The sequence below is a fragment of the Hibiscus syriacus genome, unplaced genomic scaffold (assembly GCF_006381635.1).
Source record: "Hibiscus syriacus cultivar Baekdansim isolate YM2019G1 unplaced genomic scaffold, ASM638163v2 tig00116944_pilon, whole genome shotgun sequence".
Lineage (NCBI taxonomy): Eukaryota > Viridiplantae > Streptophyta > Magnoliopsida > Malvales > Malvaceae > Hibiscus > Hibiscus syriacus.
The window spans coordinates 222,042-243,089 of record NW_024063479.1 but is presented as its reverse complement, the minus strand read 5'-3'; the positions used below and the strand labels follow the sequence as shown (position 1 = coordinate 243,089).

Below are 21,048 nucleotides of genomic sequence, written 5' to 3'. Positions count from 1 at the left end.
AACTGTATTACAAAAAAAAAAATCTGCACATATGGAAAGTAACTATCAAGATATTCTCATCACAAGGTTCATGTCATGTGAAAATCACAGACAATCAATGTCTAAGAAAACATCAGCAATACCTCTCGACCAACTCATTAGCAGAACATAAAGCCGTTTCCTTAAATATTTTCGACTGCTTTAATATAAAAACTAGACCCTTTCCCTCTTTTGTTATACTCGATGATGGGTAAGTATTGTTTCATTTTTACGTTGTTTTATTCCTCTTTATGCGATGAGAAAAGACCGTTTTTTTCAAAGTTACTGTTTGGGGATGAAATGGGTTTACTTTGTAACGTGATTAGTCCCAAATAAGATAGCAGTTTGCCTGCATTGCAAGCTGAAATGGGCGCTTTTTGCTGCTGTTGGGGTGGTGATGACTATGAAGAATGTGTAAATCTGATGTAGGGGGATCCGAGACAGATGATGCTGAGCTGTCAGATTGCACGTTGATGGCGCTGAGATACCATGAGTTGGCAGATCAGCGCAAAGGCGGGAATTGATTGTGACATGTTCCTTATTGGGGTCGTTTTGAATATGTTTCAGTCTTTTGGCCATAACTTTGGCTACAGGTGTCAGAATCGCGCATAAGACCCCAATCCGGAAAGCTCTTTTCGACGCGCACGAGCTACGCTCCATGTGGCCTTTTTTTCAACCTCAAATTCTGCCGTTTTCCCCTCCGAATCACTAGATTTAGTTATTTTTTACTATTTATGGTAATATTTCGATTGTTAATTAGGAAGTCAATTTAAATCCGATTTAGACCGGATTTTTGGGAGATTGCTTATTTTATTTCGAATTTCAATTTAGAGTGATTTTCGGGATTTTGCTATTTTTGGCAAAATTCGAATAAATACGATTTTTGCTATTTTTGGCAAAATTCGAATAAAGACGATTTTTTTTGCTATAACAGTCCGGCTTGTGGACTGCTTTTGAGATAGTTATTGATTTTATAATATTTTATTAAACCTTAGAGACTTTTTTCTCTGGTTTTTGGGCGAATTTTCTCTTGTGAATCGTCTGTCGGAGCTAGCCTACAGGATAATCACTATTCTGTCTGGCGTCAGTTGGTATCAGAGCTTCAACATCTTCTTGGGAAATTTCACCAGTTTCAATGGCTGGAGGTCGTGGTCGTGGTCGTCGTGAGCAGGTTCCGAATGAGGAAGCCCAACGCCGTGATCGCAGCGTTCAGGATGTGATGATTGCGGATTTGCAGAGGCAAGTCGCAGAATTAACCCAGCGCCTGGCGGCACAGGATTTAGAGGATCGTGAGGCCTCTGATCACGATACAAATTCCACTTTCGAAAACCCATATCACAATCGCGCAGGATTCCGGGGCGCAGGATTCCGGGAGCACCGTGGTCGGGAGGAGCGTCATGGAGACCTCGGTTTTCGGGTCGATCTCCCTGAGTTTTCTGGTACATTACAGGCCGAGGGATTCGTGGATTGGATTAATGAAGTGGAGCGTATTTTTGAATATAAGGAAGTCCCCGATCGTGTGAAAGTGAAACTGATCGCCATCAAACTCAAGGGCAGAGCATCTGCGTGGTGGGAACAGTTACGACGTTCACGAGAAAGACAGGGCAAAGCCAAGATCACTGATTGGGAGAAGATGAAAAAGAAGATGAAGGGCCACTTCCTTCCCTTCGGCTACACGCAAACCTTATTTCAGCGACTTCATGCGTTGAGGCAGGGCGCGCGATCAGTCGATGATTACACGGAGGAGTTTTACCAATTGGTCGCCCGGAACGATTTATCTGAGACGGAGGAGCAGATGGTGGCGCGATATTTGGGGGGTTTACGCCAGCCCTTGCAAGATGTCCTCAGCCTTCATTCATTGTGGAGTGTTTCGGAAGCATACCAGCGTGCACTTGCTGTTGAAAAACAGCAAAACAGGAGACCAGTGATCAGGAGCGATCACAACAGTCGACCAGTTCACCCTCAAGAGTCCCGTCCTGCTCAGCAGCCACCGTAGGGTAATTCTAACCCTACTATTAGATGTTTTCGTTGTGGTGAACAAGGGCATAGGGCGACTGATTGCAGGAAGCCTGCTAGTCAAAAGGGCAAAAATTTGTTGATTGAGGAAAACGTGGAAGACGAGACTGAGGAGATTGGCGAACCCGTGTATGACGATGATGAGACTGATGATGTGTTGTATGGAGATGGTCATGAGACTCTGGTCGTTCGCAAGAGTCTACTTACCCCCAAGGGCGATTCAGGGGACGATTGGTTGAGAACCAATATTTTCCACACGACTTGCACAGTTGCAGATAAAGTCTGCAAAATGATCATTGACAGCGGCAGTTGTGAGAATGTAGTGTCCGAGGAGGTTGTCCAGAAATTGCAGTTGAAGACGGACCATCATCCTAAGCCATACAAGTTGTCATGGCTAAATAAAGACAGTGAGGTAACAGTTGATAGGCGATGCCTGGTGTCTTTTTCAATTGGTAGAAAATATTTTGATAATGCCTGGTGTGATGTTGTGTCTATGGATGCGTGTCATATATTGTTGGGTCGACCTTGGCAGTATGATCGCAGTGTCATTCATGATGGACGGAAGAATACATATTCCCTTAGCATCAAGGGAAAAAAGATTGTGTTGGCACCCCGGCGGGAAGGACTTACTCCTACCCCAGTAACCCATAATACTAATCTGCTTTCTATGTCCAGGTTTTTAGATGAGATTGAGCATGGCGACGTGGTCTATGCCTTGCTACCTTGCGAGAACAATGCAGTAGACGTGGATACAGATTTACCAGTAGAGGTGCAGCGGTTGCTAGCAGAATTCTCTAACTTGATGCCAGAGGATCTTCCTCCTGGACTACCACCTATGAGGGATATTCAACATCAAATTGACCTTGTTCCTGGGTCAAGTTTGCCAAATCGACCAGCATATCGCCTCAGTCCCAAGGAGGCCGAAGAGTTGCAGCGACAGGTGGAAGAGTTGTTGGAGAGGGGCTATATCCGAGAGAGTATGAGCCCATGTGCAGTCCCTGCTCTGTTAGTGCCAAAGAAAGATGGTTCTTGGCGTATGTCTGTTGACAGCCGAGCGATCAACAGAATTACAGTGAAGTACCGGTTTCCAATTCCCCGTCTAGATGATATGTTGGATCAGCTATCTGGTTCTAAGATCTTCTCAAAAATTGACCTTAAGAGCGGTTACCACCAAATCAGAATAAGGCCTGGAGATGAGTGGAAGACGGCGTTTAAAACGCCACAAGGGTTGTATGAGTGGATGGTCATGCCTTTTGGGTTATCCAATGCGCCCAGTACATTCATGAGATTTATGCATCAGGTCTTGCGGCCTTTTATGGGGAAATTTGTTGTAGTTTACTTCGATGATATCCTCGTTTATAGTCCGACATGGACTTCACACTTCGATCACCTCCGTGCTGTTTTTGAGATGCTGAAAACGGAGTGCTTGTTTGTCAATCAAAAGAAGTGTTCTTTCTTCACTACTTCTGTGACTTTTCTTGGTTTTGTTGTGTCTACTGATGGTGTTCATGCAGATCAGTCAAAAATAGATGCAGTCTTGGAGTGGCCCAGACCAAGAACCTTACATGACATCCGAAGTTTCCATGGCTTGGCGTCTTTTTACCGTCGATTCATTAGAAATTTCAGTACTCTGATCGCCCCTATCACAGAGTGCCTCAAGGGGCGTGATTTCCAGTGGTCTGAGGAGGCAGAGGCCAGTTTTCAACTGGTCAAGCAGAAGATGACCGAGGCTCCAGTTTTGGCACTTCCAGATTTTGACAAAGTGTTCGAGGTAAATTGTGATGCATCTGGCGTTGGCATTGGTGGTGTTCTGAGTCAGGCAGGTCGTCCGGTTGCTTTTTTCAGTGAGAAGCTATCGGGATCAAAGAAAAATTATTCCACTTATGATCTGGAGTTCTATGCCATAGTTCAGTCCCTGAAGCATTGGCGTCACTACCTAGTACAGAAGGAGTTTATTCTGTTTACCGATCATGAGGCCTTGAAGTACATCAATGGCCAACACAAGCTGAGTAGACGTCATGCCAAGTGGGTAGCATACTTGCAAGAATTCACTTTTACGCTGAGGCACCAAGCAGGGAGTTTGAACCGCGTCGCAGATGCCCTGAGCCGTCGTACCTTACTTCTCACCACCATGAGTACTAAAGTTGCAGGATTTGAGACGTTCACAGATATGTATGCAGCTGATCCTTCCTTTGGAAGGATATTTCAGGAGGTAACTGAGGGTCACCGTCATGATTTTGTTTTGCATAATGGGTATCTGTTTCGTGGATTACAATTGTGCATTCCAGATTGTTCATTGAGGCAACAAATTATAAGTGAACTCCATAATGAGGGACACTTTGGCCGAGATAAGACATTGGCCCTTATCTCTTCTGAATTTTATTGGCCCAAGTTGACTAGTGATGTGACCCATTATGTGGACCGTTGTTATGTGTGCCAGCAGTCTAAGGGAGTTCTCACCAATGCGGGATTGTACACTCCCTTACCTGTTCCTGAAGCTCCTTGGTTCGATGTCAGCATGGATTTAGTACTAGGCTTACCCCGCACCCAAAGGGCCTCTGATTCTATCTTTGTTGTGGTTGACAGGTTTTCCAAGATGGCTCATTTTGTAGCTTGCATAAAGACTATGGATGCTGACCGGATTGCCCATCTCTATTTCAAGGAGATTGTGCGTTTACATGGTGTTCCTCGATCCATCACTTCAGATCGTGATACTAAGTTCATCAGTCATTTCTGGAAGAGCCTGTGGGGGAAACTGGGAACACAGTTGAATTTCAGTAGCGCCTACCACCCCCAGACGGATGGCCAGACTGAGGTGGTGAACCGAAGTTTGGGAAACCTTTTAAGGTGTTTGGCAGGAACGAAGCCGAAGCAGTGGGATTTGGCATTGCCTCAGGCAGAATTTGCCTACAACAGATCAAAAAACAGAACCACAGGTTTAAGCCCATTTGAGATTGTCTATGGTCAGAACCCATCCGGGGTGTTGGACTTAGCCCCTATTCCACGTATAGGACGTTTCAGTCCTAAAGCAGATGAGATGGCAAAGTATCTTCGGGGTATCCATGAGCAGGTGAAACAGACCATTCATGAGAGCAATACCAAGTACAAGACTCGGGTCGACAATCATCGTCGTCAGGTACTTTTTGATGTTGGTGATTTTGTTTGGGCTGTATTAACTCGTGATCGTTTTCCTGTTGGTGAGTATAATAAGCTTAAGGATCGGAAGATTGGACCTTGTGAGGTCGTGCAGAAGATCAATGATAATGCTTACAGGTTGCGACTTCCCAGTCACTTGAAGACTTCTGATGTCTTTAATGTGAAGCACCTGAGTCATTGTTTTGTGGATCCTGATGACACTACTCTGAACTCGAGGACGAGTTCTTTCCAACCCGGGGCGACTGATGCAGGGGGATCCGAGACAGATGATGCTGAGCTGTCAGATTGCACGTTGATGGCGCTGAGATACCATGAGTTGGCAGATCAGCGCAAAGGCGGGAATTGATTGTGACATGTTCCTTATTGGGGTCGTTTTGAATATGTTTCAGTCTTTTGGCCATAACTTTGGCTACAGGTGTCAGAATCGCGCATAAGACCCCAATCCGGAAAGCTCTTTTCGACGCGCACGCTCTCCACATGAGCTACGCTCCATGTGGCCTTTTTTCAACCTCAAATTCTGCCGTTTTCCCCTCCGAATCACTAGATTTAGTTATTTTTTACTATTTATGGTAATATTTCGATTGTTAATTAGGAAGTCAATTTAAATCCGATTTAGACCGGATTTTTGGGAGATTGCTTATTTTATTTCGAATTTCAATTTAGAGTGATTTTCGGGATTTTGCTATTTTTGGCAAAATTCGAATAAATACGATTTTTGCTATTTTTGGCAAAATTCGAATAAAGACGATTTTTTTTGCTATAACAGTCCGGCTTGTGGACTGCTTTTGAGATAGTTATTGATTTTATAATATTTTATTAAACCCTAGAGACTTTTTTCTCTGGTTTTTGGGCGAATTTTCTCTTGTGAATCGTCTGTCGGAGCTAGCCTACAGGATAATCACTATTCTGTCTGGCGTCAAAATCCTAGTTATTCAATATATATATATATATATATATAGGCACTGCATCTGCCTAAGATTCTTCTTCTGCTAACTATTCACTGGGGTATATCTCTTCTTCTCATGTGGTTATCGACATAAAAGCAACATATTTCCATTTTTATGCTGAAATACATGTCCCGTCTCGAGTTACAACATCAGAGGATTCAGCCAATGAAGCTCATGTTACAATATTTAGACCAATCACTTATGATGCTGAGAAGAGATGCTCTCGCTTGCTGCTTGATGTCTCTGTCTCTAGGTGTGATAAGTCTGCAACCCATTTTCAAGAAGAAACAAACCACTACGAAGAAATATGAGCAGCTCTGGTGTGGAACCATTGGGTATTGGGAGGAAATGGAATGGAGTCTAGGCAGAAGTAGGGTTGCACATAATTCGGATTTCAATCCAATCCGGATCGGTTTTTATCCGATCCGGTTTTTTCCCATAGAAAAAAAATCGGTTTATAAAATAACCGGTTCGGTTTCTAACCGGTTTGGAGGGTTGGATATCCTAACCGGTATAACCGGTTTCGGTTTTAAAAAAATCGATTTTTTTAAAAAACCGGTTATAAAAAAACCGATTTTAATATTCCAGATTGCTCATAGGGAACCGATTCCTCACTGAATGGTTTGGCTCCGAGATTTCCAGAATGCTCGGAGGGAACCGATTCCCCCATTGGGGTACCGATTCCCCCTATTCAACGGTCGAAATATTTAAATTTTACACTTAGGGAACCGATTCCCTATGAGAGGAAACCGATTCCCTATGAGAGGGTACTGATTCCCCCATGCTCCAAGCATTTTTATTAAATGTTTTCACACTTAAACGGCTATATTATCTTCATTAATTATCACTAACGTTCAGAAGTGATTCAAGGTGTATTTAAGCAAGCTTAGAAGCCATTGATCAAAGACAAGAAACATCAAGCAACTAGAATCAAGAGAGAATCAAAGAGAAAGCATCAAACCTCAAGTTCGATAAATTCAAATACTTAATTGAAATACTTAATTAACTCAACATAATTGAAATACTTAAATACTTCCAAGTTTGATAAATTCAAATACTTAAAAACTTCCAAGTTCGATAAATTCAAATACTTAAAAACTTCAAGTTCGATAATTGAAACAAAGTTTATGATAATTGAAATAAAGTTATAAAATAAACTACATTGCCATCTCTTCTTCATCATCTTCGCCTTCTTCGTTTGGAGGGGATATTCCAAGTTCGACTTCTTCAATGTGTAAGTTTGCTTCCAAATCGGCATCAATTGCATCTTCTAGGGTGGTGATATGTTGCTTACGAGCCGCTCCATCCAAATAATCCTTTAAACAAATGCATACTTCCACCGACTCGGGACTTAGTCTTGATCTCCGTTGTGATATAACCCTGCCACTAACAGAAAAAGCGGATTCCGAAGCTACCGTAGAAGCTTGGACGGTTAGTAAATCACGGGCCATGGCGGCTAGAATCGGAAATTGTGCTTTCTTTTCTTTCCACCAAGCCAAAATATCCAAACTTTCAAACTCTTCAAATGTCATTTTTGATAGAAAATCGCATGACATGTAATTTCCCAACTCGCTACTTAGGGTGGTAGTACGTGATCGTTTGGATTGGGAATTTACAAGAGTGTTAAAAAGATTCAAATTTATGTTACTTGGACGTCTACTAGATGATTCCGCATTCATTCTCATTTGATCGTGTATTACACTACTTGATCCGTATTTAGTTAAATAAATTGCAAACATGTCTCGAAAACATTTGTTAAAATAATTTATTTGGTTTTGGACAAAGTTGGGTTCATCATCGGTTAGATTAAAAGCAAACGCAATTTGTTCAATTAGTGTTTCAACCCCACCAACATTTAACGTTGGGTTTAAAGCGGCGGCACAAGTAAAAATGGGGGGAATCTCCTTAAAATATTTTAAAAGTTTTTCCTTCATTGCAAAGCCAATTTCTTGAAAAACTTCGGTTTCAAATTCAAAGTCATTTAGTCGGGTAGCCAACAAAAATATTTGATTAAGAACCAACGGGCTAATAGGGTAATAAACACCGGATAAAAAAGTTGTTGCATTTTTTAAAACCTCAAGCAAATCGGTTATTTTGGCTATAGTTTCCCAACTCGAATCCGGATAAATGTTTGGGACATGACCCTTCTCGAAAAGCCGATCGTGAAATGTTTGCAATGTTTCCCTTTGCCTTAAGGCAGTATGCATCATCATCCAAGTTGAGTTCCAACGAGTTGGACAATCCAAATTAGGACCCAAAGCTTTTTTATTAACAGACTTACAAAATCGTTTATAATCATTTAGTCTTTTGTTGTTGTTACAAAGAATCGATTTTATCATTGTTTTAAATTCTAATCTAATTGGCTCAATAACCTCCAAACCGGCTTGCACGGATAAATTAATTATGTGTGCAACACAACGGGTATGAAAAAATGCACCGTCTAAAATCGGTGAAAGTAATAATTTCAATCTTGGAACCGCGTTTGTATTATTCGATGCATTATCAAAGGATATAGAAAAAACTTTATTTTCTAATTTATAAAGACAAATTACCCGTTTTAAAAGTGTAAATAAATTAGCACCGGTATGCGGCTCACCGAATAATTCAAACGCGATTGTTCTTTTCATCATTTGCCAATTATCTTGATCTAACCAATGTGACGTAACGGCTAAAAAAGAATTTTCGGTATTATGAGGGAAACTCCAAACGTCACATGTAAGCGACACACCATAACGGTGTTCTTGGAATCCTAAAATCATTTATTCCCTCGCCGTACGCCACATTTTTATAGCATCTCTTCTAAGGGTAGTACGACTTACTTGAGTATAACGTGGTTGCATTAGTTGTTGAATTGTTGTCGTGAAATCTTCATCATCAAAGTGGTCGAACGGCAATGCTTTTGTAATCACGAACTTTGTAAACGCTTCTCGTAATTTTTCGTTGTCGTAAACAAAAACACCACCTTGCGGTGTAAGATTCGATTGACTAGGATCCGATCTTGAGCGAAGTGCCTTGCATGATTTTGTCAAATGGTTCTTCAACGTTGTATTTCCTTCCGATACAAGAAACTTTAGACAAAGTTTACAACGCGCCCTCCTCGAGCCATTTGACATCTCACATAAATCGTAGTGATCCCAAATATCTTTGTTTCGAGTGTGTTCGATCACTCTCACGACTTCAAGGTTTCCCCCGACGGAAGATTCAGCAGTGTTACTCATGATGAACAAAAAATTACAAAACTAAGATTTGAGAGATGTTTAAGTGTTGTATAATAAGATTTGAGAAAGTTGTAATCAACCAAATACATCTCCAACCTATTTATACATGTTTAGGGTGGTAAAATGGTAATTTTTTAAAGAAAAAAACGGTCAAAAACGGTCACAAACAGCTATATTAACGGCTAGTTTTTTAAACCCAGACCGGTTTTTTTTTCGGATAAAAACCGGTTTTTTAACCGGTTTTTTTCAAACCGGTTTTTTTCAAACCGGTTTTTTATCCGGTAAAAAAACCGGTCTGGGTTTTTTTATCCAAACCGGTTAAAATAACCGGTTTTAAAAAATTCGATCCGGTTAAAAAAAACCGGTTTTTCCCAAATCCGGTTTCGGATATTTTTTTCGCAAAATCGGATATTCGGATTTTTTGTGCACCCCTAGGCAGAAGAAGACTTCCCATCTGAGTTATCAGAGAGCTTTGGCACCAAAAGTTGCACATGGACCTAACTATATGCAGCAACCTTCAGCTGAAGATGAGGATGTCTGCCTTACTTGTCTTGATGATAATTTTTCCTTGTACTCTTCATCGTATCATCGAATCTGGCTCTGGAGCTTCATAGTCGAGGAATTCCAGCATGCAAACTACTGAAGATACTTAATATTTTACCGATTGACAACCAGTATGACAACCAATGCCTACTGTTTGAGGTGGCCTCAGCCAGAGTGCCAAACTGAACATGACCTACAAGCTGCACCTGAGCCTTGTCCAGTCTCATGGCTGGCTTGATCGCGACCAGTTCAGCATTACACTCCTTTGGAACAACCGCATGGAGGCCTAGTCGTCCATTTGAATATATATAGTTCAACTACGCACTTGATGGAACAAGAAACTTCATACTTGAACAATTTATAATGTTAACCAATGACAACACATGCAATAGCAGTAGCCATGATAGGGCAGAAAACAAGCACAATATAAAAGTTCCATTAAACAAACACTTCCATATTACATGATATCCAACATTCCACGTAGCGCTCACCAAGCACCAACCAAGATCCCGCTCCTTTTATTTGGTTGCAGTGACGGACAAACCTAAGATGTCACAAATTTAAGAGTGTTTGCCTTCTCTTGTAATGTGTCAAGAAGGCTGTCAAAGCTTTTCTTGAAAGACTCCACTCCCTCGTCTTCCAGTTGTGAGCCGACTTTGCCCCAATCGATCCCCAACTTCTCTAGTGCACTATAGATGCCTTCTGCTTCAGACACGTTGGCATCTATCGTCCTTGAAACCGTGCCATGATCTATGAAGGCTTGGAGAGCTTGGTCGGGCATGGTTGAAACCTGCAACCACCACAAATTGCCGAAAATATTACCTGGTTATTCATCAACTTGAGTTGAAAATAAAACTATATTCGACAAAAAGATAGCTCACTGTGTCAGGTCCGATAAGAGGAGCGACATATAGAGTGTCAGGGTAGGCAGGGTTCTTGACACTAGTTGAGGCCCACAGCAACCTCTGTTTCTTGGCACCCTTCTTCACCAAAGCCTCCCATCTTGGACCGGAGAATTTCTTCTGGTAGAGCCTGTATGCCAGTGCTGCTTGCGCTACTGCAGCCTAAAGGAGAGTAAACATACCATGACGTAAGCGAATTTTGACATGTAATTCGGTGCATATTTGAAGTGCACACAAGTGTATATTGTGGTTTAGTTACCTTTCCTCCGAGATCAAGGGCTTCTGGTGTTCCAATTGTTTCGAGCATTTTGTCAATGAGGGTGTCTACCCGACTGACAAAGAAGGAAGCCACACTTGTAACCCTGGAGAGATCACTCAACCCAGAAGCCTCAAGGCCATCCAGGTAGGCATCAATGACAGCTTCGTATCTAGCAAGTGAAAATATGAGCTGCATATACACGTAGGAAATGAAAATAAAGTTTAGAACATAAAAGTAACAAATATAGTATGTGTACATGCAAGTTAAGTCCGATATTTTCTAAAACTTCAGCGGAACAAGCCTAGAATTATAATAGTCCAAACAGTCTCATGATTGGAAAGATTTTCTGATCAGATGAAAACAGTCATCGAGTTACAGCTAATGGCACATTTAAATGCTAGAATAGGTATAAAAGTAGATGCTCATAAGAACTTTTGTAAAACAGAAGCGTGTAGCACAAGGCTACATCTTCCAGACTTCCACTCTAAGTTAAGCAAGGGAAATCGGAAATACATACGGTGACATTCACACTTATGCCGTTCGCGATAACTTCCTTGATCGAAGGAATGCATGGTGCTGTTGCAGGGATCTTAATGTACACATTGGGACGATCAACCACTTTATGAAGATATTTGGCTGCCTCAATTGTCCCATTAGTATCATCAGCTAGTCTGGGAGAAACCTCGACAGAAACATAACCATCACCTCCATCTGTTTGATCGTAGATTGGCTCAAAAAGTTTGCAAGCATCTTGAATGTCCTTCACCACTAACTCCCAATATGCGCTTTCGATATCTTTTCCTGACTGTACAAGTTCCCTACAATTTCCAGCATTTTTAAAAGACATGATTATTCAAAAGAGAAAATGGTATCATCATACATCAAGACATCAAGACATCATGATAACCAGCCAACTAAAGCCTTATTCATTTTTCTTTCTGCAGCAGCAATGTATTTAGGGTATATTATGACATGAAAAGATAAGCTTCAATGTCTGAATAAAATAACAGAATGAACACACAGATTATACAAATTTTATGTGGAAAGCCGAAAAACCTAGACAAGAAAAAACCACGGACAAAAGAGAGAAAAATTCAATATAATCGAAAATTGTATAAGTTAAAGATTGCAAAAACCTTAGGTTGACAGACCCCATTTTTTCTCAACGAACAGAGTGCCGGACCACGAACTTTTAGTACCGAACCAAACAAAGTTCCGGTTACTATCTCTAACATCTATGTTATTTAACATTACTTAAAACATTGGATTCACTATGCATACCTGAATTGGTCATTGTAAGCATTTGATGACGATATAGCTTTCTGGAAAATCTGCAATAACAAATTTAAGATTGTTACAGGGGATCAAATAGACAAATACCAGAAAACCTAAAACTACAGATAAAAAAAATTTTAAGATTGTTACAGGGCAATTACCGCTGGGTTACTAGTGACACCTCTAACTCCACTTTCAATCAGCGGCAGCAAATCGGTGACCGGCCGACAAAGGTTGTCATACCATGGACTCTGCCCTTCTTTCTCATAGAGATCATGCAAACTAGTCCTCTTCACTGAACTACCATTTCCATCAACAACAGAACATCTGACACTGCAAATAAGAAAACACATTTGCAATCAGAGCAAATTCATTCCCACATCAAATGAAAAATCGACGATAAGAATCAAAGCAAATTCATTCCCACATCAAATCAAGAAATGGGATCAAAACATCTGCATGCATCAACAAAAGAAAAAGAAAAAGAAAACCTTTAAAGAAGACAAACTTAAACAAACAAAGGGCTTTGACAAAAAAGAGCACAAATACTTACACCAAGGAGCTCTTGAAAGGGTGGTTGTTAATCGAGGACAAGGATGAAGATGAAAGCAGCTTGGAGTTGAAGCCGGGTTTGGCAGGGAAGCCAACGAAGCATTTAAGAGAGGAAGAATATCTGGATTTGAAAGATGATGAAAGGGAAGCGGCTGGGGTGGGATTAGAGAGCTTGGAAATGGTGGCCATGGAGAAAGAACAAAGGGATCACAGGCTGAACAGAGAGGAGGTTGGTGAAGGAGGGCTCTTATATATAAAAATTAAATCTTTTTTCTAACTTTAGATTTTAACAAAAGAGAATCGGATTGAGAGAGGCGTTGGGTTTTAGATGCAGACGAGGTGGGGTTGGAGGGTAGGAGTAAACAACTACACCTCACCTAATTATATTTGTATTTATAGTAAATTTTTATACTTTTTTAATTATATTTTTCTATAAAATGTATATTCATAACTAAATATTTATATACAATTCATCAAGCTGTCTTAGTAATAAAACAAAAGGTTTTTTTTCTTAAAAGTTTTAGAGTCAAACGGTTTCTTTCAAAAAAAAAAATAGAGCAGTTGTATTTATAGGATGTATGAATTATCAATAGGTTAAAAAATCTAAATATATATTATCTTATAATCATCTTTGATTATTTATATATGTAAATTTATTAATATTATATTTAACTTATTAATTAGCGATTCTTATTATATTATTTAAAGTTTATATAGAAATATAAAATATATATATAATATTAATTATTAATTAAGAGGATAAAAATATTTTTAGTTATTTCAAATACATTACTATTCAATTAGTTTAAAATACCAATTAATAAAAAATGTATAATAAAAGTATATTTTTTTAAAAATTATATACATATATGTAAATTAAATTTATATAATTTTAATTATTTAAACTTTAAAATTTAAAATTCGAATCTCAGCTTTATAAATCATAAATTTTAAACCTAAATTATAAGTCTTAATATATATAATTCTAAATTCTAACTAAGATACATTACATTAAAATAAATGTCATTTAATTATTTTCGTCGCCACTTATTTTCTTGTTTTTATTTTGGTTACTCAATTATTTTTTTAAAACCATATTTAATATTAAGTTTTATTTCTATTTTGATACTTTACTATTAAATTTAACCGTTATTTAAATAAAAATAATAATGTAATATAATAATAATTTTAATCTCTAAAACTTATCCATTCTATTAAATTAATCTTAATTTAATAAATTTATAATATTTAATCCTGCTACCATTTTTTAACGTGGAGATGAATGGATACGTATTATATATATCTCACTAAGATACCTGTGTGTGGGTAGGTGAAGTGGTGGGTTCCATTTGAGGAAAGTTGGAAAGGTAGGAGGAAGGGTAATTTCGGTAATGGATATTTCATCTATTCCAATTCCTCATTGCTTACGTCAAAATCTGTTCTATTTCGTTTCCGTAAGTAATGGGCTATTTAATTTCTAGCATTTTGCAAGATTTTATCTTCTTTTATATAATACAAAATGTTGATCGTACCATTCATGTTTAAAGTTATAACAATTCTTTTTAAAAATATCATATTCAATATCCAAACATAAAACTTCGTTTGAATACAAAATCTTCATAAAAGTTGTAAACTAAAATAGTTTATATTAGCAGGGCTGCCTTTTTTTAAAATTATGGCAACCAAATTTGAATTCAAAATTCAATTTCTCAAGTCAATTAATTGATCCTAGCCTCGATACTGAATCCCTCAAGTATAGAGAATCAACCAATAAACAATAACCTAAGCAGCTTCAATCTCTCAAATCAACCAATAAACATCTGTTAAAAGAGACATCAACAGATGGTCTTGCCTACAGAATGTTAAATTCAGATTTTTCTTTTAATACGGTAATCTCCATCAAAATTACCATGAAAACTTTTACTACTCCCAACTCGGATATTGTGTTATTATGTCACAAATGCAAGCTCGAATTTCGAATCTCGAATCACTTAATCATCCGCTGACCCAGAGGTGTGATGGGGAAACTTTTCCCACACATCCTCCCATGTTCTGTGCCCATCGGTCACGGACTTAACGATCGAGGCAGCCTCTTCCACGCTAACACGCACTTGGAGCTTGCTGTCTCTCTCCCGGATTGTCACATCTGCTGTTGAATCGACAGTAATGGCAAACGGAACACCGAGTTCATCTGTTCTAGCATACCTTTTACCAATTGAGGTACCTGTTAATACCAGAAGGGATCAAGGGATGAGTTGATGGCCATGTATAACTGAAATGATGGAAATGCCAATCTCTACAATTACAGAAACATGAAATTTGCTATAGTTGAATGCATTAATCAAATATATCAGGCAAGTACTCTTAAATGCAAGGAAAATTTCAGAGCAAGAAAACACAGAGGTCTAAGCAAAAAATTCAGGGCATACAAATGCAGGAAGATGGAAGATAGACTAAAGAGGCATCTCATTCATCTTCAATCAAATACCTGTAATGTCTATCTTATGCGAGATTCCAGCAGCCGTCAATGATTTCGAAATAACTTTTGCAACATCCTCATACTGTTGATTTTGAACCAGTGGAAATACAGTACATTTAATAGGTGCCACTAGAGGAGGAAACCGGAAAACATTCAACTGCTCATCTCCAGCTTTGCTTGGCCTTGTGTAGAAACAGTGCTCGAAAAGGCAATAAATTATCCGCCCAATTCCAAAGGATGGTTCAATCACAGATGGTGTAAAAACTCTCTGGTGTTCTTTCCTTTTCTCCTTAGAAATTGAGACCATATTCTTTTTGATGGGCACATTTTCCCCAAGAGTGCAGACATAGAATTCCACCTCCCCTTTGGATTCCAAAGCAGCCTTCATTTCCAGAGCTTCTTTTTCATTCATTGCCTAACCAAAAAAGAAATTCATGTATCAAGTGATATGGTCAGACAGTACATGGTATCAAAAAAACTATTTTATCATTTACCTCCAAAGCTTCGACAACATTCTTTTGGTTTCCCTTGAATGCAAGGCCCAGTTCTTTCTTCACAGGAGCTATAACCAGTTTCTGAAAATATATGAACAAGGCATCAATTTATTTACGACTACATGGAGTAAAACTAAAAGGATTTTTCTTGCATTATAAATATATAAACAATGTAATCTTTAACATTAGCCTAATCTATGAAAATGATAAGGTAATCTGCAAATATACCTCCACTTCTCTAGGTTCTGAAAACTTCTCAGCAGCCACAAGCGGGACGCCACTTTTCTCCTGACATAAACAGTAAAATGATGTTGCTTGAGTCAATCTATTTAGTATACATCATATTTGAGTAGAAAATAATAGTTTTTCCTTTTGTGTTTCATCTAGCTTTTGATAGCATGGCTGGATATCAGATTACTCCTAAACGTACCTAAGAAGTCACAACAGCAGAATGGATAAAAACCAGATTTATTTTGATAAAATTAATGATATCCTCTCGTTGTTCCTCATAGAACATACTGTTCATATGGCACTCCTAAACATAACCAAGCTGACCAGCTTACCCTCATAAATTATGATATTAAGATATTTTATAATAACCACCTTATCAAAATAAAGATAAGATGAAGACGGAGACAAGATCATACCGAGTGAGCACGCAAGTCATAAGCAGACCTGTCAGCAATACCAACACATTCAACCCAGCCATACGAGCATTCGATCTCAGCATCCCAACAATCTGCAGCATAATGGGCCATTTCATTGGCAAGATGCTGCCTGAACTGTAAACGGTCTTTGTCTATACCAAGACGAGTTAGGAAAAGATAAACTCTGCCAATAAAGTAGCCAAGGGTTTCATTGTTGACAATTCCCTACAAGAAGCACAGTGTCATCACAAAAGGGTAGGAAGAGGGATGTTAGCAGGAAAAGTGAAATGGTAAAGCTTCGACCAACCTTTGAAACAGCATCACCGAGACAGATTTTCTTTGCAGATTGTCCAGACATTTGCTCTTCTCTTGGGAACATCAGGAACTCCAAGTCCGCAACTTCTGGGTATTTTGGATGAGATTTATCTTCAGGATCAACAAAGTGCTCAATCTCTGCTAGAGTGAATTCTCGAACCCTCAAAAGCCCTTGGCGAGGGGATATCTATACATATAGAAAATTGTATCATCATATTTCATCTCTCTGATGTTGCATGATATAATGTACCGTAATGAGAGCAACCATCTTAACAACTAAGAAAGCAATAATCCAAGAAACACCATTTTATGGGTAGCGAGTCAACTTCAGTTTAAAAAATACAAGCTGTAAATTTGCAAACGCACAAAAAAATCCAACAAGGGAATAAATTGACATATTTTAAGATTTAAAAGACAGGTTTTAAGACCTCATTTCGGAAAGCTTGACCAATTTGGGCTGCAGCAAAGGGAAGCTTGTTCCCATTGTAATAGTACAAATCTTTAAAATTCACAAATATTCCTTGTGCTGTTTCAGGACGCATATACCTGCACCAGAGTAAAGTTGCACACAATTCTTTAGATAGAATGTTTCATTTATGTTGAATAATTACAAGAAATAATAAGTTCTGAAGTCAACTAACTCTTGCACCACCAGAATAAATAAAACACATGCCCCAACATGCTAAATCAAAAGCACTTACCCAGGGCTCAAACCAGATGGACCAATTGATGTTTGGAACATTAAGTTGAACGGATATGGATCGGATAGAGGGTCTTTAGTGTCCGGAGCAGTAATACCATACTCCTTGATCTTTGCACCCAGAGCTTCAGGCGACAGATCATCCAACGTAGCAAGTACATGCTTAAGCTCAGCAGCCTTCTCTGCACTGATGGTGAGTTCTTTTTGAAGCTTCTCATTGCAAAAGTCCTTCAGCAAGTGATCAGCTCGATAGCAGGTTCCAGTCTTTTCATCCTTAACCATAAGGTCAGTAAATTTTTCAACATGACCAGATGCCTTTAGGACAATCTCAGGTGTCACACAGGGACAGTCAACCTCCAACATGTTCTCTTCAAGGACAAAGTGCTGAAAGAAGGGTATTTCAAACAAGCTAAATTAGAACTGTTTTGGGTTTAATAAATAATTGTCTTATGAACGTCCATCAACGCAACTAAGAAAGTATATACGAGAAAAGTGGCTTTAATTAGATTTGAAAAGATCGAAACAGAAACAGCTCCAATTTGAATAAAGTTTAATTTATACTATCAATTCAGTAAACATCCGCATGCGTCCTAATTCTTTGCTAATGCTTTCAAAGTAAATAAGATTCTCTAAAATTGCAAGAGCAATAAGCATGCAATACCTGACGCCAGAAGGCAAGAACGTTGGATTTAACGGCGCAACCCGGCGGCCCGTAGTCATAAAGCCCAGCAACTCCCCGATAAATCTTGAAAGACGGGATGTAAAACAAACGCCGTTCCAAAGTATTTACAGCTGCCTGACGGAAGGCTTCCCTGCTAAGAGCACCATCACCATCGCCACCACTAACAGCAGCCTGGAGCTGCTTCTCGATCGACGATTTCTCAAGCTTCAAGTTGTTCAACGCTCCGATTGCAGCGTCGATTTCCGGCTTGGAGGCCTTGGCAGCTTTGAGAGCTCTGACAGCGTTGCCCTGAGCTTCCACAGCTGATAGCTTCTCGACCAGAGCTTTGCGGAGCGATTCCTCTGATGCGGCCATGGGTGGCGGCTGACAATTGAAAAAGGATGGTACGGTTGAGCGTTGGGAATTGGCTGAGAGGGAGTTTAAGAGGCGTGAGGCGACACGATTGTGACCAGAGGAAATGGATGAGGATATGAAAGGAATGATAAAGCGCATGCGAATCCGTCGACACTCAGCCTAAGAGTGTGGGTGTAACTAGGGTTTTAAAAAGGAAATATCACTACTTTGGATCGGAAACCAAATTAACCGGACCGATCGTTCCAAATTATTTTTAAAATATTAATTTAAATTATTATTTCACATTTACCGAGTTAAATTTGAAGTTCAAAACCTTGTACCTAAATATATAGTTGGAATCAAGCAATATGAAAATAAAAGATAATCATAAAGAACATAAATATAATTGTATACATAATGAAAAGAATTATTGAAATCAATTATATATTAAATAATGAAATAAAAATTATTTTAATATTAAATAAATGGCTTAAAGTAAAAAAAAAATCCTTAAATTATGTTTCCTTTTTGTTTTAGGACCCTAAACTATTTTTCTATTAAAATAAGTCCTTAAACTATTATATGTAACCACTTTAAGTCATGTTACTTTTTAATTAAAAAACTTTTTTGGACTAATGAGATGTTGACATGTCACATAAAATTAGGTACTTGTTTTAATAAAAAATAATTTAGGGACTTAAAGCAAAAAAGAGCATAGTTCAAGGTATTATTTTATCAAAAAAATAGTTTTAGGTATGATTACATTTTATAGTTTAAGGATTTATTTTGATAAAAAAATAGTTTAGAGACTTAAAGAAAAAATTGTAGTTTAAGGGTATTTTTAGTTCAAGCTTAAATAAAAAACTAAAAGTTATTAAAATCATATTTAGATTTAAAACTATAATGAGTAAAATATTTTATACTTTTTTATTTTAAACAATAAAAAGATATTTATATTAAATATAATATATATAACCTTGTATAGGATGTGTTTCTTAAAACAGATAAATAATATTTGATACTATTTAACTTATGCAAGTAGTTTTGTTTTTTATCTTGATAAGAAAACATTGTAATTTGTAAACTAATAAAGTTTGAAATATTTAAAATTTTCCAAATATTAAAAAAATTGAATTAAACATTCAATTTTTCTTATAAAAGAAATTAGTTTTATTAAAATAAAAAAATTCAGAATTATAATAAATGTTTAATATCATAACAATAAACTAATCGTATAATTAGAACTTTTTATATAACTATTGACATAATAACTAACCACTTAAGATCATATTTAAGATCATATAAGGAAAAGGTTAAAAATTCAATAAAAACTCGAATAAAAGATAGATACGAACAAATTTGACTACATCGATAAACAAACCACAAAAGAGTATCGAACTATTGAAAGACCACCGACAAATCATAATCAGCGTCAACGTGAGAAAACTATCATGAACGCAAACTGTATATCAAAATTTAAATTGAATGTCCAAAATAAGGAATATCAATGAGATAACAAATCAACACTATCATGATCCGAAAAAAAAATGTTAAAATACAGAGGAAGTTGTGTAACCATCATTTTTCATACCCCAAATCCCATAACCCCCAAACCTCAAAGACTCAAGCCCAATAGACCCTAACTAAACCCCAAACAACCCGAGCTCAAATAAAACTCAAATATGTTGACCCGAGTACAGGCCCAAACCCGGTACATAACCTAACCTAACTATACCCAAGGGATGTCATTCAGCAGCCGCCGCCGATGGTTCCAAGTACTGTCACTGCCACGCCGGTCAAAGCCTGTCAGAGATATCAACAAAACCACGGAATATCTGGGGCATTAAAAGCACATCATCATCAACACAGTATCACCACAGTAGATCTAGGATGGTTTTTATTTATTTATTTATTTAAACCTATGTAAAATCGATTATAAGAACCGAACCATATAATAGAGAAAAGATCTTCTTTCCTCTGGTTTTTTTCAGCAGAAATACAGGAGCTTTTTTTAAGGTAGTTTTCTAAATTAAGAGCAAGTTTACCTGGAGTTTGTTGTGTTCCTCGTTAAATAGGGTCGTAGGGGGAGTGATTAGAGTTGGGTTAGTGTAGTTTGGGCAGCAGCGCCGCCGTGTGTGGTGGCTTTCTTTTGGGTTAGGACCTTTCGGCCAAGGCAGACGAGGAGCTAGGTTGTTTGGTTTCATCGGGGTTCATCGGCGATAGGTTTCGACGAGGCAATGGCCACTCATGTAGGGTGGCCGAGACGGTGAGCGTTTTGTTTCTTTGGTGAGTAGCCACCGTGAGTTGAGGGAGGAAGAAAAGGGAGAAGGAATTAGGGATTTGAGTGTATCGGGTAGAAATGAAATATGGAAAGGGGGAAGGTATTGATATTTTAGGATTTTTGGGTAAATCACGCTAAGGTCCCTATACCTTTAGCATGTTTTATCTTCTGGTCACTAGTTTAGGGTTAAATTACCCTGTTGGTCTTTTTTGTTTAATGTGATCAGCGTTT

At 38.3% G+C, this 21,048-nt stretch overlaps 2 protein-coding genes and 1 pseudogene across 2 annotated transcripts; 1 reads left to right on the top strand and 2 right to left on the bottom strand.

Annotated features, from left to right (window-relative positions):
* Positions 1 to 384: 384 nt before the first annotated feature.
* LOC120188439 lies at positions 385 to 9,998 on the top strand (annotated as a pseudogene).
* A 318-nt stretch (positions 9,999 to 10,316) lies between these two features.
* On the bottom strand, positions 10,317 to 13,195 carry LOC120188476 (transaldolase-like). The gene is made up of 7 exons (XM_039191900.1): positions 12,888 to 13,195; positions 12,496 to 12,667; positions 12,341 to 12,390; positions 11,577 to 11,877; positions 11,060 to 11,248; positions 10,780 to 10,962; positions 10,317 to 10,688 (listed from the first exon to the last, which is right to left on the bottom strand). The coding sequence occupies exons 1-7, from the start codon at positions 13,073 to 13,075 to the stop codon at positions 10,443 to 10,445; spliced, it is 1,329 nt and encodes a 442-aa protein (XP_039047831.1). The 5' UTR covers positions 13,076 to 13,195; the 3' UTR covers positions 10,317 to 10,442.
* Positions 13,196 to 14,739: 1,544 nt separating this feature from the next.
* LOC120188431 (glycine--tRNA ligase, mitochondrial 1-like) lies at positions 14,740 to 18,736 on the bottom strand. Its single transcript, XM_039191877.1, has 9 exons — positions 18,183 to 18,736; positions 17,523 to 17,905; positions 17,250 to 17,367; positions 16,814 to 17,008; positions 16,507 to 16,731; positions 16,088 to 16,147; positions 15,860 to 15,940; positions 15,375 to 15,780; positions 14,740 to 15,110 (listed from the first exon to the last, which is right to left on the bottom strand). Exons 1-9 carry the CDS (start codon positions 18,693 to 18,695, stop codon positions 14,878 to 14,880), a joined length of 2,214 nt encoding a protein of 737 aa, XP_039047808.1. The 5' UTR covers positions 18,696 to 18,736; the 3' UTR covers positions 14,740 to 14,877.
* Between the last annotated feature and the right edge of the window lie 2,312 nt (positions 18,737 to 21,048).